The sequence below is a fragment of the Papio anubis genome, chromosome X (assembly GCF_008728515.1).
Source record: "Papio anubis isolate 15944 chromosome X, Panubis1.0, whole genome shotgun sequence".
Taxonomy (NCBI): Eukaryota; Metazoa; Chordata; class Mammalia; order Primates; family Cercopithecidae; genus Papio; species Papio anubis.
The window spans coordinates 132,305,757-132,325,924 of NC_044996.1; the positions used below are offsets into that span (position 1 = coordinate 132,305,757).

General features: G+C 41.6%; 1 protein-coding gene and 1 long non-coding RNA gene across 6 annotated transcripts; one reads left to right on the forward strand and one right to left on the reverse strand.

Moving 5' to 3' along the window:
* The first annotated feature begins 1,444 nt into the window (after window positions 1-1,444).
* ATXN3L (ataxin 3 like) lies at window positions 1,445-3,385 on the forward strand. Its single transcript, XM_031660528.1, has 2 exons — window positions 1,445-2,332; window positions 2,597-3,385. The coding sequence occupies exons 1-2, from the start codon at window positions 2,099-2,101 to the stop codon at window positions 3,161-3,163; spliced, it is 801 nt and encodes a 266-aa protein (XP_031516388.1). The 5' UTR covers window positions 1,445-2,098; the 3' UTR covers window positions 3,164-3,385.
* A 657-nt stretch (window positions 3,386-4,042) lies between these two features.
* Window positions 4,043-19,838, reverse strand: LOC116271817. Of its 5 annotated transcripts, XR_004180582.1 has the most exons (4): window positions 19,828-19,838; window positions 19,606-19,668; window positions 16,109-19,496; window positions 4,043-15,837 (listed from the first exon to the last, which is right to left on the reverse strand). It is a non-coding gene; the product is annotated as an uncharacterized LOC116271817 (long non-coding RNA). The 5 variants fall into 5 exon arrangements; XR_004180580.1 differs by lacking the exon at window positions 19,828-19,838 and having other exon boundaries at window positions 16,109-16,888; window positions 17,107-19,714; XR_004180581.1 differs by lacking the exon at window positions 19,828-19,838 and having other exon boundaries at window positions 16,109-16,443; window positions 16,631-19,714.
* Window positions 19,839-20,168: the final 330 nt, after the last annotated feature.

Genomic DNA, 20,168 nt, shown 5'->3' on the forward strand with positions numbered 1-20,168 from the left:
AAAATACCATGGTCAATACTGAGATGAGAAACACTATGAAAATTGACTTGGAAACTTACAAATCCCTCAGTCTTAGCCAGATTTCAAAACATTATCTCTGAACTAGTAAGCAGTAAGGGTGTACTCTTCAATAGGAATTATGGGAACATTACAATTTCTTGCCTGAATATCTGCAAAAAAACCAAAAAACACGGTAACACAAATGTTAGAGGTATCATCACTTATGTAAATTTCTGAAGGTCAGAATGTCTTCTGTGTGATAAGACCGACATCATCAGTTGCCTGGATACCAGCAAAGCTTCATGTTAATCCCATTGTTAGGGTTACCTTGATCTTTAGATTGAAACCTGAAAAAACACATTGCGCCAGATGTGTTTAAGAATGCAACTTTTTCTAGCAGAACATCTGCAAATTAACTTTTGTCACTTCCATCTTTACAAACTCATTAATGCTACCTGGATAATGGCAGAACCTGAAGGTCAACACATTGGTACAGGCACCATCATTTATTGTCTGGGCATCGATAAAAATCTCATGGTCATTACTGTTTTGACGAAAGTTATGATCACTTGCCAGATACCTGAAAATTCTTCATTCACTCCTAAGGTTAAACACACAATATCTCTAAACCAGAAAACTGGTTAAGCTAAGTCTCATGGATTCCAATACTTATTGGTAGAGCCAGTATCTTTTTTTTTTTTCCCCGAATACCTGCAAAACACACGATACCAACACACGTTGAGGACATCATCATCACTTACCGAGATGTCTGAAGAGCAGATGGTCTGTACTATGTTTAAGGTCCACATAATCACTTAGCTAGATTCCATGAATGCCTACAAAAATGACCAATATGAGTTTCACCATTATCTCTTGATAGGAGCCTGCAAAACCATATGGCAGCAGTGGTGGTTAGGGATACATCTTCTACATGGACCTCAAAAAATCCCACGGTGACTAGTATTGTTAGGGGAACCATGAACTCTACCTGAATCCTAAGGTTCTGAGGCCAATGCCGTAGTTAGAGACACCATTATCTCTTGACTACCTGCTGAGAAAACATATGGTGGTAACCCTGGTCAGGATGCATGTCCTTCCATCTGGCCCCCTGCTCATTCCGTGCATACACTCACTACGATCATTAGGGCATCACTAAGTGTACTTGGACACTTAGAGAAGTCCAAGGTCAACACAGTAGTGTCACACACTGTCTATTCACTGGACACCTGCAAAAATCCTATAGTTACTACTGTGGTAAGGAACTCTGTGATATCCTACCTGGATGTCTGCTATATCTTTGTCACTACTAAGTTTGAGAGAGATTGTCTCTGAACTAGAAAACAGTAAAATCTAATGGTTACTACTTTTGTTGGGCACACACATTTCTTATCTGAACACCTATAAAAACACATGGATATGAAAAGAGTTCAGGACATCTTCATCAGTTTTCTAGATGTCTGAAGATCATTTGGTCACTAATGTTTTTAAGGCCCACATCATCTCTAACTAGGATACCAGCAAAGTCCCATCTTCATTGCTACCGTGAGTTTTATTGTCATCTATTGAGTGGAACCTTCAAAATTCCATGGCTATTACTGTGGTCAGTGACATCATAACTTACCCAGAGACTTCCAAAATCCCATGATGTCTGTTTGGTTAAAGCCCATGTTATTTCTTTCCCAGTTACCTGCCAAATCTTCTGTTTAGTACTGTGGTAAATTTCACCTTTATTCACTTACTAAAACCATGCTGACAACCATAATTAAAGAGACATTATATTTTATAGGACATCTGAAAATCAATGGGCACTGCCATGGTTCAAGTCACCATTATCCCCTATGGGATGACTCCAAAACCCCATATTCACTTTAGGTTTACCATCAAGTCTTGACTAGATACTGGCAAAACCACCTTGGTCACAATAGTGCTTTGTGACATATCATCTCTTACTTAAATACCTACAGAAACCCATGGTCTTCATAAGGTTTGAAAACCTAACACCTATTTCATGGCTATCTACAAACTGCCCAGATAACTGCCATAGCTGGGCATATAACATGTTCCCGCATATATACAAAAACTCACGGTTAGAATCAACATGGATTTCATCTTTCATGAAAAACAAGAAGGCTTCCTTTGTGCTCAACACTGCCTGAATAATCTGCTGCAAGGAGAATATTTTAGCCCTGTGGAATTAGCTTCAATTGCACATCAGCTAGATGAAGAAGAGAGGATGAGAATGGCAGAAGGAGGAGTCACTAGTGAAGACTATCGCGCATTTTTACAGCAGCCTTCAGAAAACATGGATGATAGCGGCTTCTTCTCTATCCAGGTAATATGCAATGCCTTGAAGTTCTGGGGTTTAGAGGTCATCCATTTCAATAATCCTGAATATCAGAAGCTCGGGATTGATCCTGTAAATGAAAGATCTTTTATATGTAATTATAAACAACACTGGTTTACTATTAGAAAATTCGGAAAACACTGGTTTAACTTAAATTCTCTCTTGGCGGGTCCAGAATTAATATCAGATATATGCCTTGCAAATTTCTTGACTCAACTGCAACAGGAAGCATATTCTGTATTTGTTGTTAAGGGGGATCTGCCAGACTGTGAAGCTGACCAACTGTTGCAAATCATCAGTGTTGAAGAGATGGATAGACCAAAACTTAATGGAAAAAAATTAGCCAAAGAAAAAGACCATAGAGTCTATAAAACAATTCTTGAAAAAGTGTCAGAAGAAAGTGATGAGTCTGGAACATCAGACCAAGAAGAGCAGGATTTTCAGAGGGCCCTGGAACTAAGCCGCCAAGAAACCAATAAAGAAGATGAAGATCTCCGCAGGGCTATTGAACTAAGTATGCAAGGTAGTTCCAGAAACACATCGCAAGATCTTCCAAAGACATCATGTGGAACTCCTGCTTCGGAAGAGCCAAAGAAAATAAAAGACTATTTTGAAAAGCATCAGCAGGAACAGAAGCAGCAGCAACAACAGTCAGATCCGCCAGGTCACAGTTCATATCTACACGAAAGGCCAACAACAAGTTCGAGAGCAATTGAGAGTGATCTCAGTGATGACATCAAAGAAGACATGGTACAGGCCGCTGTTGACACTGTTTTAGAAATTATGAGAAAGAATCTGAAAATCAAAGGAGAAAAATAATGCCTTTAAAAATAATTTAGATAGTCATACTTTCCAAGATTATCCTGTGTGATCATATTGTAGGATCCATTTTGGTCATCTGTCAAATAGATGAGGAAATAAGGCTTTTAGATGGTCTGCAAACAAAATGGTGAGAGAGATGTGGGACTAAATAATGATTGTTCAACTAGTAGCCAAGGAGACATTCAGCAATTAATTAAATTTAAAATAGCTTTCAAAATGTTCCTTTGTTTTTTGTTTGTTTTTTTTTAGTGTGCAATATCTAACGTGTCTAAAGTTGAGGCATTTTTCGTGAATCTTTTTGTATACTAACTAATTAGCTCTTGCCATACAACTTTTTCCATATGGTCTCTTCTATTGTAGATAATGTGGCTCATTTTGGTTGCTTTTATTTCTCATGAACCAATTTAACCTTTCAGGAAAGTGTCTCTTGTTTGTGTTGATCATAGTAATGGTTTTAGAAGGATAAACAGTTTGCCTTCCAACTATGTACTGTGCACTTAAGTATATTCTTATGTTATTTCTTCTGATCACAATTTCTGCTACCTGGTCCTTAATTATTTTCCACAAGTCTTTTGAAATACGGTAATACTTTCTGAGGTTTTGCTTTTTACGCCCTATGTGGTAAGATGGTTATTTCATGACTCTGGTGCATTACTCTTTCTTTCTTTGGGGGGCGTGGTGAGGGGGGCAAAGACTTGCTCTGTTGCCCAGTCTGGACTGCAGTGGCCCAACCTCGGCTCACTGCAACATCTGCCTTCTGGATTCAAATGATTCTCGTGCCTCAGCCACCTGAGTAGCTGGGACTACAGGCATATGCGAGGACGCCCAGCTAAATTTTGTACTTTTAGTAGAGACGGGGTTTCACTATGATGGCAAGGCTGGTCTCGAACTCCTGCCCTCAAGTGATCTGCCTGCCTTGGCCTCCCAAAGTGTAGAGATTAAGGCGTGAGCCACTGGGCTGGCTGCTGGTGTATTCCTATACTCTGAAATCAGCCTTGCACAAATATTTGAGAATGAGCAACTTTTTAAGTCTGAACAAAAGGTAACATCAAGATTTCAGGACATATTATTGCTATCTAGATATCTAAAAAATCATATGGTCTGTAATATGTTTAAGGACCACATCATGTCTTATCTAGGTATCAATAATTCCCATGTTTGTGCCTACTGTTAAATTCATCATCGCCTGTTGACTACAACCTGCAAAATCCCGTGGTTAGGGACACCATGATCACTTATTTAGAAATCCCTAAAATCTAATCATGTCCACTTGGTTAAAGACCACATTATTTCTTTCCTCAATTCCTGCTAAATCCTCTGTTCATAAGAGTGGTTAAGATTGTCTTCATTATATTGCTGGAATTTGCAAAAAAAGCCATGGTGACAACCATAATTAGACACACACCACCTGTTACCAAGATATAGGCACTACTTGTGGGCATTAACACGGCTTAGGACAACATCATTCCCTACTGGGTATCTTCAAAAACTTATATTCACCAGAGCTTTAAGTGAGATACTTGTAAAATACCTTGGCACTTGGTTACAATTTGTGACACATCATCTCTCATGTGGATACCTACAGAAGATCATGAGATCGACCAGATATAGAAATACCTACCAGACATGGATACCTACAAATTACTCAAATAAAATGCCATTGCTAAGGACACATCATTTATTTCCTGGGTAACTGTAAAATACCTTGGGACTACCATTTCTAGTAACATATTACTCCTTGATTGGATATCCTCAAAATCCCATGGTCACCACATTTTTAGAGACACCATTATCTCTTACCTGGTGATTTGCAAAATTCATTGTTCATTGGAGGGGTAGGGTCACCGTCACCTCTTAAGTACTGATCGAATAATTTGCATCATAACCTTCACGGTTAAGGGGACCATCTTTTCTTTACTAGGCCCCTGACAAACCTCATAGTCATTTTGGGGTTAGGTTTGCCACCATATCCGGAATACAAAATGTCATGTTCACTCATATGGGAAGGGACATCATCAGCTCCTACGTGCCTACCTGAGGAAACCCAATTTTGATACTCGAGTTAGGGTCACCATCCACTCTTATATGGATATGTAGAAAATACCATGGTCTCCCACAGGATTAGGTTTATCATTATTTCTTACTTTTATACCTTCAGTATCCTATGTTCACTTCCTAAGTAGAAACTCTCATTTCTTACCTGGATATTTACAAAATTCCACAGACATTACCATAGATATGGCCACTGTCATCTTTTCACCCTGTAGCTACAAAATCCCATGGGCATTACCACGGTTAGGGACATGTCCATCATCTGTTTCTCGTATTCCTTCAAAATACTATGGTCACAATGTTGAGAGCCATGATCATCTCACACCTGAATCCCTACCAAATATGATAATCAGTGAATCTTGTGGACAGATCTCAAGGCTGTCCTCTGCCTGCCTGAGCCTGAAACTACATATGTGACCAATGTGTCTATGGACACTGCTTTTAATACCAGAACCCTGCAAGCCACCTGTTCACTATCATCACTGTAAGAGCCAAAAATCTACCAGGATGCTTGTGGGCCCTCCAAGTTCTAGGCCATTGTAGGACACGCCACTTTCCCTGGCCGGCTTCCCTGTAACTCCACTGAAGTTACTTCTGTGATGCACAGTGCCATGTGGGTTCCCTGGGTACGTGCCAATCAATCCACACTCACAGAGTACATACATCTTATATTCTCTCTAGGACAGAAATCGACAGGATCATATGGTGAGGAGAACAGGGAGTCACTACTCTTCCTTTCCATAATAGCCGTTAGCCCATCACATGGTAAACTGTTCAGGCAAAGGAACCTCACGTACCTAGATAGGTGGAGATCGCCTGGTCTGTGGTGAATTTACTGCGAACACCATCACTAACCAGACAGCAGACATGTCCCCTGATGGTGATTCCTTTTTGTCAGGATTTCCTCCAGGGAACCTGAAAAACATATACAGACATATGCCTCAGAAACACACAAGATGTCGTACCAGGACACCTGCAAATCATGATGCTCACATCCATCATTCAATGACTCTTACCAGGATGCTGGTGGGGCCCATCCGGCTCAGGGCCGTGGCTCCAGAAGATAGCATTTCTCTCTACAGAACACCTGTAAAATGTCCACAGTCACTGCTGTGGCTGGGAACGCTGGATCATTACCTGGTATTTGCAGTCCCGCCGTGCTCACATGGTTAGGCACTGTCTCTGAAATACGCAGAGGAAAAACTCACAGTTTCTAGGGTGCCAGGTACCCTTATCAATCCCAACCGGGACACCTGAAGTGAAATCATGGGAACAACAGGGAGGCCTGACACCATCATCACTTATCTAGACAACTGAACCTCGCGTGGCCCGTGTGATGCTTTTGGTCCTCATCAGCACTGACGTGCAGAGCAGCCGAACTTCCCATTAAGGTCTTGTGTCAGATTTATTGTGATGTCATGGTAGGAACCTGAAAGAGGCACGAAGAAGTATGTGTAGACGGACATGGGGTTTGCTGCCAGCACTCCTGCAAAGAATCTTGATTATTTCCATCTTTACAGGACACACCCACTTGACTTGGATACTTGCAGTAATCCCAGGTCGACCCTGATAGCACAAAAACACCATTTCTCGACACCTGTAGCCATCCTAGGGGCAGCATGGGGGCGGGGAATGCAGAGATAAATACCTGGCATCCTGCAGCTCCTCAACACTCACAGGGTTCAGCATACACTTTCGTTGAAATGGAAAACGGGAAAACCTGGCCGATCTGGGATTGGTAAGGACTCAATCATTTCTCAGCTGAGTACCTGTGAAAGAAATCATGGCAGGAAGATGTGTGGGGACACCTCATCACTGAATCAGGTCTCTGGGACACTCCCACGGTGCATGCTGTGGTTTACGCATGCATCAGCACTTACCTCAGCCAGACTCTCTTAAAAAAAAAGAAATACTGTGCTTAGGATACCGTCATCTCTGAACTACTGACGGAAAAATTACATCATAACCGTCACAGTTAAGGGGACCATCATCCCTTTACAAGACTCCTGACAATCTCATGGTCACTTTTGTGGTTTGGTTCGACATCATATCTGGAATACCACAAAATGCAATGTACACTAATATGGGAAGAAACACCATCAGCTCCTTAGTGCTTACCTGAGGAAATCCAACTTTGATACTTGAGTTAGGACCACCATTCACACTTAACTGGATATCTAAAAAATAGCATGGTCACACCATTAGGTTTATTATCATTTCTTACCATTATAATTTCAGTATCCCATGTTCCCTTCCTAAGTAGAAACACTCATTTCTTACCTGGATATTTACAAAATCCCATGGACATTACCAGAGCAATGGCCACTTTCATCTTTTCACTCTTTAGCTATAAAATCCCATGAGCCCTACCATGGTTAGGGACAGGCCCATCAACTGTTTCTTGGATTCCTTCAAAATACCATGGTCACCACAATGATGAGAGCCATGATCATCTCATACCCGAATCCCTAGAAAACGCTATGGACCCTGAATCTCCTGGAGAGACCTCAAGGCTGCCTACACACACTCTCACTACTGCCTGCCTGAACCTGAAACCAAATGTGTGACCAATGTGTCTATGGACACAGCTTTTCCACTAGGACCCTACAAACTGCCTGCTTGCTATCATCATTACGGGAGCCAATAATGTACCTGGATACTTGCGGGCCCTCCAAGGTCTAGGCCACTGTAGGACACGCCATTTTCCCTGGCCAGCTTCCCTGCAAATCCACCACAGTCACTCCTGTGATACATAATGCCACATGAGTTCCCTGGGTACATGCCAATCAATCAGCACTCACAAAGCACATAGATCATACTTTCTCTCCAGGACAGAAATGAAAAGGATCACATGGCAAGGAGAACTGGGAGCCACCTCCCTTTCTTTCCATAATAGCTGTTAACCCACCACATGGTAAAGTGTTCAGGCAAAGGAACTCACTTAACTAGATACGTTGAGATCACCTGGTCTGTGGTGAGTTTACCATGCACACCATCACTTACCCAGATAGCAGACATGTCCCCTGATCGTGACTCCTGTTTGTCGAGATTTCATCGTGGGAATCTGGAAAACATACACTGAGATAAATGCCTCAGAAATACACCAGGGACCAGGCATGGTGGCTCACACTTGCAATCCCAGCCGTGTAGGAGGCCGAGGAAGGTGGATCACCAGAGGTCTGAAGTTCGAGACCAGCCTGCCCAACATGGTGAAACTGTCTCTACTAGTAATACAAAACTTAGCGGGGGATGGCGGTGCACATCTGTAATCCCAGCAACTTGGAAGACTGAGGCAGGCGAATCTCTAGAACACAGGAGGCAGGGGTTGCAGTGAACCGAGGTCACGCTATTGCCCTCCAGCCTGGGCGACAACAGCAAAACTCTATCAAAAAAAAAAAGAGAAACACACAAGTTCAGGTGTTCCAGCAGCACACCTGCAAATCACGATGCTCACATCCATAATTCAATGACTCTTATCTAGATGCTGGTGGGACACCCAAGCTCAGGTCCGTGATCACAGCAGACTGCATTTCTCTCTACAGGACACCTGCAAAATGTCCATGGTCACTGCTGTGGCTGAGAACCCTGGATCATTACCTGGTATTTGCAGTCCCACCATGCTCACAGGGTTAGGTGTTGTCTCTGAAATATGCAGAGGGACCACTCACGGTTTCTAGAAAGCCAGGTACTCTTATCATTTCCTACGGAATACCTGAAGCGAACAACAGGGAGACTTGACACCATCATCACTTACCTAGACAGCTGGGCCTCACGTGGCCCGTGCGATGGTTTTGGTCCTCATCAGTGCTGACCTGCAGAGCAGCCAAGCTTCCCATTAAGGTCCCGTGTTGGATTCATTGTGATGTCACGGTAGGAATCTGAAAGAAGCAGGAAGACGTATGTGTAGAAGGACACGGGGTTTGCTGCCAGCACTCCTGCAAAGAACCTTGATTATTTCCATCGTTATGGGACACACCCACTCGACCTGGATACTTGCAGTAATCCCAGGTCGACGTTGATAGCAGAAAGCCACTGTTTCTAGACTGGACATCTGTAGTCATCCTAGGAGCAGCATGCGGGCGGGAAATACAGTGATAAATACCTGGCTCCTTGCAGTCCCTCAACACACACAGGGTTTAGCATACACTTTCTGTGAAGCAGAAAATGGAAAACCTGGCCAATCTGGGATTGGTAAGGAGTCCATTATTTCTCACCTGAGTACATGTGAAAGAAATCATGGCGGGAAGGCATGTAGGGACACATATCTTCACTGAACTGGGTCTCTCTGACTGTCCCATGGTGTGGGCTGTGGTTTAGACCTGCAGCAGCACTTACCTCACCCAGACGCTGTCTCAAAAAAAGAAGAAAAATAGATAACCTGATAGTCTTACATCCAACAAATACATAAAGCCAGAGCTCTTAGCTGGATACTTATAAAATACTTTGGTTACAGTAGCGGCAGTTACTTACAATTTGTGACACATCCATCATCTCTCATGTGGATACCTACAGAAGGCCAGAGGATCTACCAGATTTGGAAAAACCTACCATACATGGAGATCGACAAATAACCCAGATTAAATACCACTGCTAGGAACACATCATTTCTTTCGTGGCTAACTGTTGAATACCTTGGTACTACCGTTTCTAGTAACACATTATTCCTTGATTGAAATCTGCAAAATCCCACGGTCACCACATTTTTAGAGACACAATCATCTCTTACCTGGTGACTTGCAAATCCCTCGTTCAGTATCACGGTTAGGATCTCTGTCATCTCTTAATTACTGACCTACAAAATTTCATCATAAACTTCATGGTTAAGGGGACCATCTTCTCTTTACCGGATCTCTGACAAATCTCATGGTCATGTTTGTGGTTAGATTTGCCATCATATCCGGAATACCACAAAATGCCATGTTCACTAACATGGTATAAAACATCATCAGCTCCTATGTGCCTACCTGAGGAAACCCAACTTTGATACTCGAGTTAGGGCCATCATCCTCTGTTATCTGGATATCTAGAAAATACCATGCTCACCCACACGATTAGGTTTATCATTTCTTACCTTTATAACTTCAGTAACCCATGTTCACTTCCTAAGTAGGAACACTCATATCTTATCTGGATATTTACAAAAATCACATGGACATTCTCAGGTATATGGCCACTGTCATCTTTTCACTCTGTAGTTACAAAATCCCATGGGTACTACCATGGTTAGTATGAGACAGGCCCATCATCTGTTTCTTGGATTCCTTCAAAATACCATGGTGATGAGGGCCATCATCATCTCATACCTGAATCCGTACGAAATCCTATGGACCCTGAATCTCCTGGAGAGACCTCAAGGCTGTCCTCACACTCTGACCTCTGCCTGCCTGAATCTGAAACCAACAGGTGACCAACGGGTCTATGGACACAGCTCCTCCACCAATACCCTACAAACTGCCTGCATGCTAACATCATTATGGGAACCAGAAATGTACCTGCATGCTTGTGGGCCCTCCAAGGTCTAGGCCATCATAGGACATGCCATTTTCCCTGGCCGGCTTCCCTGCAAATCCACTGCAGTCACTTTTGTGATGCACAATGCCACGTGAGTTCCCTGGGCTCCTGCCAATCAATCAGCACTTACAAAGCACATACATTATACATTCTCACCGGGACAGAAATGAAAAGGATCACATGGCGAGGAGAACGGGAAGCCGCTTCCCTTTCTTATAATAACAGCTGTTTACCCATCACATGGTAAACCATTCAGGCAAAGGAACCTCACTAACCTAGATACATGGAGATCACCTGGTCTGTGGTGAGTTTACCGCACACACCATCACTTACCGTAAGAAATCACGGCAGGAAGATGTGCAGGGACACTTCATCACTGAACTAAGCCTCTGTGACAGTACGACGCTGTGGGCTGCGGTTTAGGCCTGTGTCAGCACTTACCTCAGCCAGCGATGCCCCACGTTACCTAGCTTTGAAAGGCCTGCTGTGATGCCCTGACATTCATCTAAAAGACATATTGGGGAAACTCTGCTTGGTCCACAATCTATGCTACAAGGATACCCACAAATATGCTTGTTCATTGGTATCATTTCACAACTCATCCAGGTTACCCAGATAACTGAAGATATCCAAGCCAGAGCCTACGAGGCATACCTGGAGAAACAGCACGGTCCACATCGGGGTGACAGACAATATGATCAACTACCTGAGCACTGGCATATCCGTTTATCACATGGAGGGTCAAATTTGCACACACACACACAAACACAAACCCTTACCTTTGAATAAGCAAACAGTAAAATCTCATGCTTACTGGCATTGGGAATCACTAATTATCTTTTCCCAATGACACATATGCCAAACACAAGGTTACTCTACCAGACTCAAACCATCATTAATTATCTACATGCGGGAAATTCAGAGTGCCTTTCATGAGGTAATGCCACAACATCTCCTACCTCTCTACAGGAAGAGGACTTTATGGGACACCTGCAGGAAACCATGGGAAAACACTGTGTCAAGGACAGTGCCCTCTTTGTCCAGGAAATCTGAAGTTCAGGTGGTCTGTATTGGCATAGCACTCGTGTCATCCATTACCCGGTTACTATCCAGGGCCTCCGAATGGCCATTCTCAGACCCACCTTGATCTCATGACTAGCAGCAGCAGAAGAAACGCATCTGACAGGTGTTTTCCAGGATGCCACTTGGCACACCTGAAAGATGAAAAAGACACGCACCACACAGGCTGGTCACTGCCGTCATCTAGGAACCTTACCTAGATCCTGGCAGAACTCCAACTTCCACCCCACTGTTGGCGCCACTATCAGTTCTGGACTGATGATGTGTCAGAACTATCATTCCATCCTGTGGTCTGGTAGAGTAGGATAATTCACCTGGACACCCGCATCTACCGCAGTCAACACGGACTCAGGTTCAAGGCACATTATCCTCAAGTCGAACATAGCAAGGACTAATGCTTATTAGCCTTGGTTGGCAAAGCATTGTTTCTTAACTGAATTACTGCAGAAAATAAAGAACAGAAAATGAGCTAAGAAAACCCATGGCAGGACAGGAAAAATAGCAGGAATGCCATTGGTGATTACCTGTGTATCAGAAGATTGGATCGTCCATGGCCTGCTTATGCCCATACTGTCTCCTCTCTGGATACAGGCAGAGTTCCCCTGCTCGAGCATAATGAGGGTTCCCTTGACCTCTGGAAGGGAATGTGAAATCTGCCTACAGACAGCTTTTCCAGCAGAACCCAGAAAACCACCCGCTCACTAACACCGCTGTGGGGGCCAAAAATCTACCTGGATGCTCGTGGTCCCTCCAAGGGGTAGGCCATCGCAGGACACTTCATTTACTCTGGTTGTCTTCTCTGCAAATCCACCTTAGTTACTCCTGTGATGCACAGTGCCACTGGAGTTCCCTGGGTACGTGCCAATCAATCAGCACTCACAGGGTACATACCTCATAACGTTCTCTCCAGGACAGAAAACAACGGGATCACATGGCAATGAGAACAAGGAGCCGCTACCCTTTCTTACCGGAATACCCCTAAACCCATCATGTGGTAAACTGTTCAGAGAAAGGAACCTCACTGACCTACCAATGTGAAGATCAGGTGGTCTGTGATGAGTTTACGGTGCACACAATCACTTACCCAGACAGCAGACACGTCCCCTGTTCATGAGTCCCGTTCTTCAGGATTTTCTTCTGGGAACCTGGAAAACATATACTCAGATATATGCTTCAGAAACACACAAGGTGTTCTACCAGAACACCTGCAAATCATGATGCTCATATCCATCATTGAAGGACTCTTATCCGAATGCTAGTGGGGACCCCCAAGCTCAGGGCCATGGTTCCAGAAGACAACAGTTCTCTCTACAGGACACCTACAAAATGTCCACGGTCACTGCTGTGGGAAGGAACACCGGATAATTACCAGGTATTTACGGTTCCACTGCGAACACGGGGTTAGGCATTGTTTCTGAAACATGCAGAAGGAAAACTCACAGTTTCTAGTATGCCAGGGAGTCATACCATTTCTTTCTAGGACAAATGAAGTGAAATCACGGGAACAACAGGAAGGATGGACACCCATCACCACTTTCCTAGACAGCCAAATGTCATGGGGCTAGTACAACGCTTTCGTTCTTCATCTGCACTGTCCTGCAGACCGGTGTCAGATTTTGAGATGTCAAAGTAGGAGTCTGAAGTAGGCTCCAAGACATATGTGTAGAAGGACACAGGGTTTCCGCCAGACTCCTGCAAAGAACCTTGATTACTTCCAGCTTTATGGAACACACTCCCTCGACCTGGATACCTGCAGTAATCCTAGGTCAACCCTGATAGCAGAAAACCACCATTTCTCGACTAGATACCTCTACAAATCCTAGGGGCAGCACGGGGTGGGAAATACAGTGATAAACGTCTGGTTACCTGCAATCCCTCAACACTCAGAGGGTCAGAACACACTTTGGATGAAAGAGAAAATGGGAAAACCCGGTGTATCTGAGATTGGTTAGGACTCAATCATTTCTCACCTGAATACCTGGGAAAAAGTCATGGCGGGATGCCGTGTAGGGACACGTCATCAGTGAACTAGTCTCTGTGACAGTCCCACGCTGTGGGCTGTAGTTTAGGCCCGCATCAGCACTTACCTCCGCCAATAATGTCCCATGTTACCTAGTTTTGATAGGCTTATTATGATATGTTAATGTAAATCTGAAATATATATTGTGAATAGTGTGACTGGTACACATATCATTCTACCTATATACCTCCAATCTTTTCTGGTCACTTTTATTATTTTTGTATTCATCAAATGTACCTCAATACTTGTAGAAATTAGAGGAAAACTCCTTTTAAGAATCCTTGTACTTTCTTGATTAGATCCCTGCATAATTCCTGTTGTTAATTTCATGATGTTGTACAATACGGTTAATCTAGATGTCTGTGGATTTGTGTAGCCCTGTGAGTGTTCATTACTCATTATCTGTCAAGACATGCAATAAATTCTCTTGATTATTCGTTATTACTAGAGGCGTATTTATTTTTAACTGCATAAATGTGAAACACAAGTTTAAGTTAATACTGTGAAAAACATTAATAAAAGTTGATATCTGAAAATACCAAGGTGTTTTACATGTTAATACAACCTTACCTGGTCTCTATAAACTAGCCCAAAAACCTGAATGGATTACCTACAAAATACACAGTAGCTTAAGCATCAGGGATCCCTTTTTACGTACCTAGAAAATCCAATGCTCTGCATTGTGTAATTACCCCCATTACAGGAAGCAAACAGTTATCACTACCTGTTTACAAGCAATGTTTCATTACTGAGCATTATGTGACTCACCTCATAGTTTTGACAAGAACCTGAAAAATCATATAAGACAAATGTGCTTCAGGTCACAACTTGTTGTCCCCCCGGGCACTTGCCTACAACCTTGTAATGCTTCCATTATTTTGGAATACACATCAACTCTACCTAGACACTTGCTTTAATTCAAGGTCACACACCATCATGGGTGGTGATAATTGCACAGCTGATAATATCCCATGGTTGCTACTCTGATGGGGAGCTACAAGATATTTTCAAGGACACATGGAAATCATTGACCACTCACCTGATTAAATGTAAATTTTCTGTGAAATACAAACTCTGTGATAACATGCCTGCTAGAATTAACAAAATACTATCATGTTTTGCCTGAATACGTACCAAAAATCAAATGGTAAAACTTACCTAGATATAAAAAAATCAGATGACTCATGATGGGTTAGGGTGTGCATCATCACTTACTTAGACCAGAAATGTCTTTACTGACATCCACTTTTAGTTTCGTAACATTTACTTCACAGGAACCTGAAACACAATGTGAATATGTGTTGAAGGATATAATGTTTTCCAGAAGGACACCTGCAAATAACCTTGCAGAGTTCCATCCGTATGAGACAAATCAACTCTACCTGGACATTTGCAGTATTGCAAGGACAACACTGTTGTCATATCAAACCATCATTTCTTGAGAGGAAACCTATAAAATCACGTGGTTTCCACTGTAGTGAAAATCACCATGATCATTGCCTGGATACATGCAATCCCTCAAACTCAGAGGGTTTGCCATACATTTTCCCTAATACATGAAAAGCAAAGACTCATGGTTTCTAGAATTGATACAGGTTCTATGATTTCTTTCCTGAACGCCTGCAAAAAAATCATGGAAAGGGCGATAAAGAGGTGCTTGGGGCACTGTCATCACTTACCTATGCACATGATGATCAGATGTGCTGTGCTGTGCTTTTGTCCCATACCAGATTTGCCTTGATGCCAGCAATGTCCCACCTTTTACAAACTCCTTGATTACCTTTCACAGACTCACTATGATACCTTGACTTGGATCAGAAAAACACATTGTGGAAAATGCATTTGATATTGTGGAAAATGCGTTTGGTAAATATCTTCAGATACCTGAATACCTGCAAAGTCCTTTGGTCACTTGTATCATTTCAGGACCCATCCAAGCAACCTGGATGCCTGCTCAATTCCAACTTGAAACCAAGGTAAGAAACTCCTTCATCTCTTGAAGGCATACCTGCAAAATGACCAATAACCTGGTGATAGATAAGACTATAAATTACCTGGATACCTGCATATTCATCTGTTGCTCTGAGTGATGAATATGCATTATCTCTAAATAAGAATACAGGAGAATCTTATGTTTACTAGTATTGTTAAGAACTAATTCTCTAACTACACACATGCCAAAAACAATGTTAATATATGTGTCTTAAGGATATCATTAACTGCTCAGATATCTGAAAATCAGAAGGTCTCTCATGAGTCAATGTCCTATCATCACTTACCTGGATACCAGCAACGTCTCCTGTTAACAAACATATTTAGGTCCTTTGCGATCTCTGGACAGGAATCTGAAAAGCATAATTTGAGATACATGTCGAAGAACACAACCTTTTCTATCAGGATGCCTGAAAATAACCTTGATCACTGCCATCATGCAGAAACCATCAACTCTACCTGAATATCTGAAGTACTCCAAGGAAGTGCCGTTGTCAGATAAGAACATCGTTTCCTGACTACACTCTTAAAATTCCCATGAATTCTACTGGAGGAGGACCACCACGATAGTTATCTAGATATGTGCAGTTCTTCATCACTAAAAGGGTTGAGCATACATTCTCTACAGAAGAAAAAAGTGAAAATTCATGGTTCCTCCGATTGTTAAGGGCTATCTCGTGCTTAGCAGAATAGTTGTGATAAACACATAGTCAAAAAAATGTGACACCATCATCACCTATATACATGAAGATCAGATGGCCTAAGATCAGATGGCCTGTGCTGTGGTTTAGGCTCATATCAGCACTTACCTGGGCACCAGGTGAATTCCTGTGAATGACCATTTTGAAGTTCATCATGTTCTCTGGACTGAAACCTGAAGAACAAATTGCTACCAATGTTCCTATGCACACAATTTTTTCCTCCTGAACAGCTAAGGACAACGTTGGTGGCTTCCTCCATGGCAGGACCCAACAACTCTGATTACTTGTAGCATTCTACGGTCTGCACTACTGTTAGTGAAAACACATTCTGTTCACTGCACACTTCCAGAAGTCCCGGGGTTACATCTGAGAAGCAAGACATCATAAGAATTACGTAGATACCTGCAAATCCAACACTCACTAGGCTGAACATAAGTTTACATTAATATATAAAACAAACTTAACATAGTTAATAGTAATAGTAAGGAGATTATCATTTCGTACCTGAATACTTTAAAAAATCCAAAAACTGACAACAATAAGTAGAGGCCAACACCACCACTATGGCTCACATCATCACTTACCTGGACACCAGCAACGTCCCATGTTAACCACCATCTTTAGGTTCCCCGTGCTCTCTTGACAGGAACCTGAAAAACACTTTAGAAAATACATGTTAAAGGACACAATTTATTTCCTATGAGGATGCTGTCAACTAACCTTAGTTACTTCCAGTATTACTGGATGCACTGACTCTACTTGAATATTTGTAGTACACCAAGGTAAACACCATTTTAGAAAAGACCATAATTTCTTGATTGGATAACTGCAAAGATTCCATGGTTACGAATGTGGTGGGAAGCACAATGAGAATTACTGTGACAATCCCTCAATACTCACAAAGTTATACAAATTTCCCCTAAAATGTGAAAAGAAAGAACTCATGGATTCTATTACTAGTAAGAACTTTTCATCACTGAATACATAAAGAAAAAAGAAACAAACACAGTAATGAGTATTTGGGACATCATTAATCACTTACCTAGATACAGGAAAATCAAGTAGACGTGCTGGGACTTAAACTTACCACATCAGTTACCTATATTCCAGCAGTCCCACATCAACTACCATTATTGGGCTCACCATAATCTCCTGACAGAATCCTGAAACACACATTATGAAAAATGTTATATTTGATATACATCTGATTATACCTGGTCACCTGCACATTCCCCTGGTCATTTCTGTCATTTTGGGATCCATCAACATTACTTGAACACTTGCAGAACTCCAATGTCAAAATCTAGTAAGAGACACTTCCCTCTCTTAAATGGATACCTGCAGAAAAATCCCATGGTCATTCTGTGGTGATGAAAAATATGATAAATTAGCTGGATACCTACAGGTCCATCTAACACTATGATTATTAAATACACATTAGCTCTACACAAGAATACAGTAAAATCACTCATGCTTATTTGTACTGTTAGACAAAATTAATTTCTTCTATGCAAACCAGCCAAAAAATAAGATTAGTATCAGAGTTGTCAACACCATCATTAATTACCTGTATATCTGAAAATAGGAAGGTCTCTACCATATAAAAGTCACATTAGTTCTTACTTCTATACTAGTAAAGCCATTGCCTGATAGCTGAAAATAAAAACATAGTAATACTAGTACTAGGGACAGCATCATCACTGACCTAGGTATGTGAAGATTAGATGTTCTGTAGTGTGAAAGACCCACATCAACACCTACCATGTTAATAGCCATTGTTAGGTTCACCACCATCTCTTGACAGGAATTTGAAAAACTCATTTCGAAATATGTGTGAAAAGACACTTTTTACAGCATGATGCTTGCCAATAACTTTTGTCACTTCCATCATTATGTGACATATACACTCTAGCTGGACATTTGTAGTACTCCAGGTCAACAATGTTGCCAGATGAAACCATTCTTTCTTGACTGGATATCTGCAAAAATCCGATGGTTACTACTGTGGTGAGGAACACCATGAAAATTATCTGGATACGGCAATGACTCAATATCCACAGGATTAAAGATAAATTTTCCAAAATATGTAAAACTAAGAACTCATGGTTCCTAACATTGGTAAGGACTATGGTTTCTTATCTCAGTATCTTCAAAATAAACAAGCAAGCAAAAGTGTTAGGGGCACTTTGATCACTTACCTTCTTATATGAAGGTCAAATGTTTTCAGCTGTGCATTAAGCACACCTCATCACTTACCAGACACTCATAATGTCCACCATTAATGGCCATTGTTAAGCTCACTACAATCTCATGAAAGGAGCCTGAAAAGCATATTGTGAAAAATGTGTTTAACACATCTCTTATACTACCTGGACACCTGCAAATACCCTTGATCACTTCTTTTTGTAACTCATCAATGCTACCTGGATAGTTCCAAAGGTGTGAAGTTAAACCCTAATAAAGACACCTCTCTCCTTTGAAGAAATACCTGCCAAAATCCAGTGGTCACTAGTGGGGTGATAGACAGTGTGATATCTTACCTGGATACCTGCAGGTTTCTCGACTGCTACTAGGGTTAAGTACAAATTAGCACTAAACAAGAATACAGAAAATCGCACTCTTATTCTTATTAGTGGAGCAAGTTCATTTCTTCCCTGCAAAACTATACCAAACCAGGTAACTATTACAGGTATGATCACCATCATAAATTTCCTAGATATCTGAAATTCGGGTTTCTAGTGTATAAATGCCACATAATTTCTCACCTTTATATTAGTACTGTGCTTACCTGAATGCCTGTTTATAAAAACAACATTCTTGTAACCACAGTATTACAGACACCATCAACGCTTACCTAGATAACTGAAATCTGAAGCTCTCTAATGTGTAAAGGTTCACACCATCTTTTCCCTCTCTTTTAGCTAAGTCCATGTTCACTATCATTGTTAGTTTCAGCATCATCCACTGACAGCACCTAAAAAAAACTCCATGAAGGCAGCCATGGTTAGAGATACGTCTTTTTCTACCTAGACCATGCAACATCTCATGAGAATCACTAGCAGTAGGAGAACCATCAACTTTACCTTGATACTTGCAGAATATCAAGGTCAAAACCATGGATATATCATAATCACTTGACTCGGTACCTTTAAAAATACCATGGTCAATACTGAGATGAGAAACACTATGAAAATTGACGACTTACAATCCCTCAGTCTTATGAATTTCAAAACATTACCTCTGAACTAGTAAGCAGTAAGGGTGTATTCTTAAATGGGAATTATGGGAACATTATAATTTCTTACCTGAATATCTGCAAAACCCCAAAAAACACGTTAACACAAATGTTAGAGGTATCATCACTTATGTAAATTTCTGAAGGTCAGAATGTCTTGTGTGATAGACCGACATCATCAGTTGCCTGGATACCAGCAAAGCTTCATGTTAATCCCATTGTTAGGGTTACCTTGATCTTTAGATTGAAACCTGAAAAAACACATTGCGCCAGATGTGTTTAAGAATGCAACTTTTTCTAGCAGAACATCTGCAAATTAACTTTTGTCACTTCCATCTTTACAAACTCATTAATGCTACCTGGATAATGGCAGAACCTGAAGGTCAACACATTGGTACAGGCACCATCATT

Excerpts from the sequence above, each read along its gene's own strand:
- ATXN3L (XM_031660528.1), top strand. The coding sequence starts at position 2,099 with ATGGATTTCATCTTTCATGAAAAACAAGAAGGCTTCCTTTGTGCTCAA. Across the intron at positions 2,333-2,596 it reads GCGGCTTCTTCTCTATCCAG|GGGGATCTGCCAGACTGTGA; the intron begins GTAATATGCAAT and ends TTTGTTGTTAAG.